At 67.6% G+C, this 3,800-nt stretch overlaps 1 protein-coding gene across 1 annotated transcript in view; it reads left to right on the top strand.

Annotated features, from left to right (window-relative positions):
• Positions 1 to 1,823, top strand: part of H696_03999 (hypothetical protein) — a gene marked incomplete at both ends in the record, with an annotated part of 2,831 nt that extends 1,008 nt beyond the window's left edge. The window contains 4 exons of the mRNA XM_009497867.1: positions 7 to 94; positions 246 to 404; positions 631 to 1,169; positions 1,359 to 1,823. Of these exons, the coding sequence (XP_009496142.1) occupies positions 7 to 94; positions 246 to 404; positions 631 to 1,169; positions 1,359 to 1,823 (1,251 nt within the window). The remainder of the gene's footprint in view (positions 1 to 6; positions 95 to 245; positions 405 to 630; positions 1,170 to 1,358) is intronic.
• Positions 1,824 to 3,800: the final 1,977 nt, after the last annotated feature.

Raw genomic sequence — 3,800 nt, 5'->3', positions numbered from 1 at the left:
GGCCAGCCGGCCACGGCCTTCGATGTGTTTGACTGGTTCTCCTCCTGCATGCTGGACATCATCTGCGAGGCCGCCATGGGCTTCCAGCTGAACTGTGCGTTCGACATGGGGCTCGTGCGAGGGGTGTTTTGTTTCCCTCCTCCCTTGCCTTCCCCTCATGTGCCTGTGCCGGCTTGTCCGTCTTGCTCGACATCACAGCCGGCTTCGCTCGCCTGACCACGCACCTCAAAAAAAAACCCACGCAGCCCAGCATTCGGAAGCCCACATTGCTTACACCCGAGCCGTGGACTTTATGAAGGAAATGTCCATCGTGCGCTTCCGCCAGCCGTGGCTGATGAGCCCGCTGATCTTCGGCCTCTCCCCGCTGGGCAGACGTTACCAGCGCGAGTTGAAGATCATTCACGGTGCGCGGTCCCCTTGCAGAGCCCTCTAAACGCGCCGTCAGCGACTTCCCCCCCCCCCGGCAGCCTGTCGCCCTTGCTCCTGCATCGGCACTTCCGGCCCCTTTACCAACCTTCTCATGTGCCGCCACTTTGCTCTCTTCATCATCCCTGTCGGCCTGCATGGGCGTGGGTATGTGTGTGTGTGTGTGTGTGTGTGTGTGTGTGTGTGTGCATCATCACCACCAAGACTTCACCAACAAGGTCATCCAGCAGCGGCGCGAGCTGCTGGCCAAGAGCCAGATCGACATGTCCAGCATCGGCGTCGCCGGCGAAGATGCCGCCGCCGCCGCCGCCGCCGCCCAGCTGGACACCTTCTCCGGCAAGCCCAAGCAGCGCCCGGCCTTCCTGGACGTGCTGCTCTTCGAGCAGGGGAAGCTCCGCCAGCAGCTGGCCGAGGCGCCCACCAAGGAGGCCCGCCAGAAGATCGAGGCCCTGCTCCTGGACGACAAGTCCCTTCGGGAGGAGGTTGACACGCTGATGTTCGCCGGGCACGACACCATTTCCAGCTTCGCCGGCTGGGCGCTGTACCTGGCGTCGCGGCATCCCCGTCAGCTGGAGCCGGTTGTGGCGGAGCTGGATGCCTTCTGGAGCGAGAAGCGCCGCCAGCATGGCGGCGACGAGGCCTACCCCCCGACCGGGCCGGACGAGCTGCGCCGGCTCCACCGCCTGGACTGCTTCATCAAGGAGGTCATGCGCATGTACCCGAGCGTGCCGACCATCGCCCGTGTGCGTATTCTTGCTCCCTCCCGCCCCACATGTCCCCCTACCCCACTCCGCCACACTTGGCGCGCCAGCCGTCGCCTTTCGGGCGGGCGGATCTTTATTGCCCTTCCCCTCCTCCGCCCCCTCCCCGGGCAGACCATGCTCGGTTTCTAACGACGCTGCGATTTGCCGGCCCGCTCGGAAAAAAAAAAGACCACCACGCAGGAGGTCGACATCGATGGGCACACCATCCCTGCCGGGGTCAACTGCCATGTGGAGATCCTGGCCCTCCACCGGAACCCGGCGGTCTGGCCGGATCCCCTGCGCTTCGAGCCGCTGCGCTTCGACGTGCACCACGACCGCGCCGGGCAGCCCCTCCCCCCGGGCGAGAAGGACAAGCCCATCAGCCCGTACGAGTTCATGCCCTTCTCGGCCGGGCCGCGCAATTGCCTCGGTCGCCGGTACGCCGAGCTGGGCCAGCGCGTCATGATGGCCCGGCTGCTGCATGAGTTCCAGTTCTTCGGGGCCGCCAGCCAGCGTGGCCCGGACAACACCGGGTCGGAGAAGCCGGTCGAGGGCTCCGAGGCGCTGGCCCTGCTGGAGGTGGCCCTTGGTTCGGTGGACCCAGTCTGGCTGCAGGCCAAGCCGCGCGCCAGTGTTCCCCCCACCGAGGCCTGAGTGCATGGGGCATTTGGCGCCGCCGATCAGCATGGCACCCCGTGCACTCAGTACGCCGACCACCGGGCTCCGGTCCCAGTCGATTGCCATGCCCACGGTTGGTGTGGCTGCCACACCACACTCGGGGACCAATGTCCTGCCATTTGTCCTGGTTGCTGTCCGCCCTCCTGGGCGTCCCCTTTCGCCCAGGCCGGCGTATACCCGGGCCAATATCGCAAATACAGCTTCCCCCCCCCCCCCCCCCCCCCCCCCCCCCCCCCCCCCCCCCCCCCCCCCCCCCCCCCCCCCCCCGAGTGATCTTATCAGTCGGGACTCGGGCGGCGGCCCAGGCAAGCATGCAAAATCGGGGCCTGGGCGAGGGAGCAGAGCCCCCCCCCCCCCCCGAGACACGCGGCTCCCTGCCAGCGAGCACCCATGCTTGTAGGCGCCGCTGGGCTCACACTGTCGGCGGCTGTCCTCTCATGAGCCTCTCGTGGGGGCAGCCTGTTGCCCGTTTCTCCGGGCGCTTGTGCCAGGCATCCTGCCACCACATGCCGGGGGCGAGAGGCGGCGGTCACCGGTGCCAGGAAGGCCCAGAAGGTTCAAGCTCGGTGAATAGAACAGCAAGCTCCACGAGAAATGGGTTCTCGGATGGGAGTCCGCCCCACAGGCACATGATCTGGCCATCACACGGGCGGATTGCGCCCGCGCCGTTCAGGTGAAACGGACAGGCGCTTTGGCACAAGCCATACCGAAAATCCCCCCTCGCCCGTGCGGGCTTCGCGCGTGAAGAAGAGCCCGGGGGCGAATCAGCCCCAGGTGGGGCCAGCACGCCGCGCGGAAGGTCCGCGGTGGCCGAGTGCATTCGTCCGAGAAAGCGGGGCCGGGTGGGTGCCAGGGGGGAGGGGCATGTCGAGCGATGGGAGCAGGCTCGCGAGACATCCCCCAGAAAGTGGAGCTATTCGCCGGCCAGCCAGGTCATCCTACATGCGTGTGTATCCGAGTCCCGAGGGTGTGCGCACACGCGCCTGTGGCCGCTGGGCCCTTTTTCGGGCGACAGACTTCCCCCGTCTGGGGGCGGGGCCGGGCGGGGGGCAAGTGTGCCTTTTGGAGGTCGGGCCAGCCATTGGACCGGCATGGGGACTCCCCCGGGGGGCGGGGCTCGTCCCAGCACGAGTCTCGTGGCACGCCTTCAATGGCTGCGCGCGGGCCCTCCCCGGCAGGCCGTGGCTCCCCCCCCCCCCCCGGGCGGGGCGCGGCCGGGGGATGTAATTCGCGATGGGACACAGCTATTCGTGCAGCCCGAGCTCCTCCCTGGCCCTTCCCGTTGCCTGTTGGGCATTCGCGCTCGAAGGCCTGGGCGTCCTCCCCCTCCGCCCCCCAGCGCCGAGTGGCTGCCTGGCCGCGTGCAGCCCCCCGTTCCAGGGTTACTGTTATCCGGTGAATCAGATGAGGCCCTCCCTGTCGGGGCGTCCTGGCGCCGGAGGGATGTAGTTTGCAAATTTACCGAGGAGCGGGGCTGTTCGGTTTGAGCAGACCAGCACCTGCGCTCCGAACGCCCCCCCCCCCCCCCCCGCGCCCGGAGCGTCCGTCCGTGGCAAGGCATTCTTGCCAGCCGGTTCGGAAGCTGGGTTGTTTTCTTTTTCCTGTCCCCGGACAGGTCGAAGGGACCGCCCGGCCCGGCTCACGGCGCGCAGCCCTTCTTATTCGTGACCAGACATGGGGACTGGCCGCTGTGCTCCCTGCGAGGGGAGCAAGAGGGCCGTGCAGCTTCGCACTCGATGCCGCGTCCCAAGGGTGCGTGCCCTTGCTGAAGGCAGCATGCTCACCCGCTCCTGCGCCCATGTACGCGCACAAGCACGTCTCTGCGCTCGGCCCATGAGGGCTCCAGCCTTTCATTGGCTGGGACTGGGTGCCCATCGAGCGGGTTAGACACAGGAGGCGGTTGCGTTTACCAAGGCAGGCCTCATGATCCAACCCCCCCCCCCCCCCCCCCCC

The sequence above is a fragment of the Fonticula alba genome (assembly GCF_000388065.1).
Source record: "Fonticula alba strain ATCC 38817 unplaced genomic scaffold supercont2.6, whole genome shotgun sequence".
In the NCBI taxonomy this organism is placed as follows: domain Eukaryota; order Rotosphaerida; family Fonticulaceae; genus Fonticula; species Fonticula alba.
Note: the sequence above shows the minus strand (reverse complement) of the source record. Positions and strands in the feature narration are given on the sequence as shown.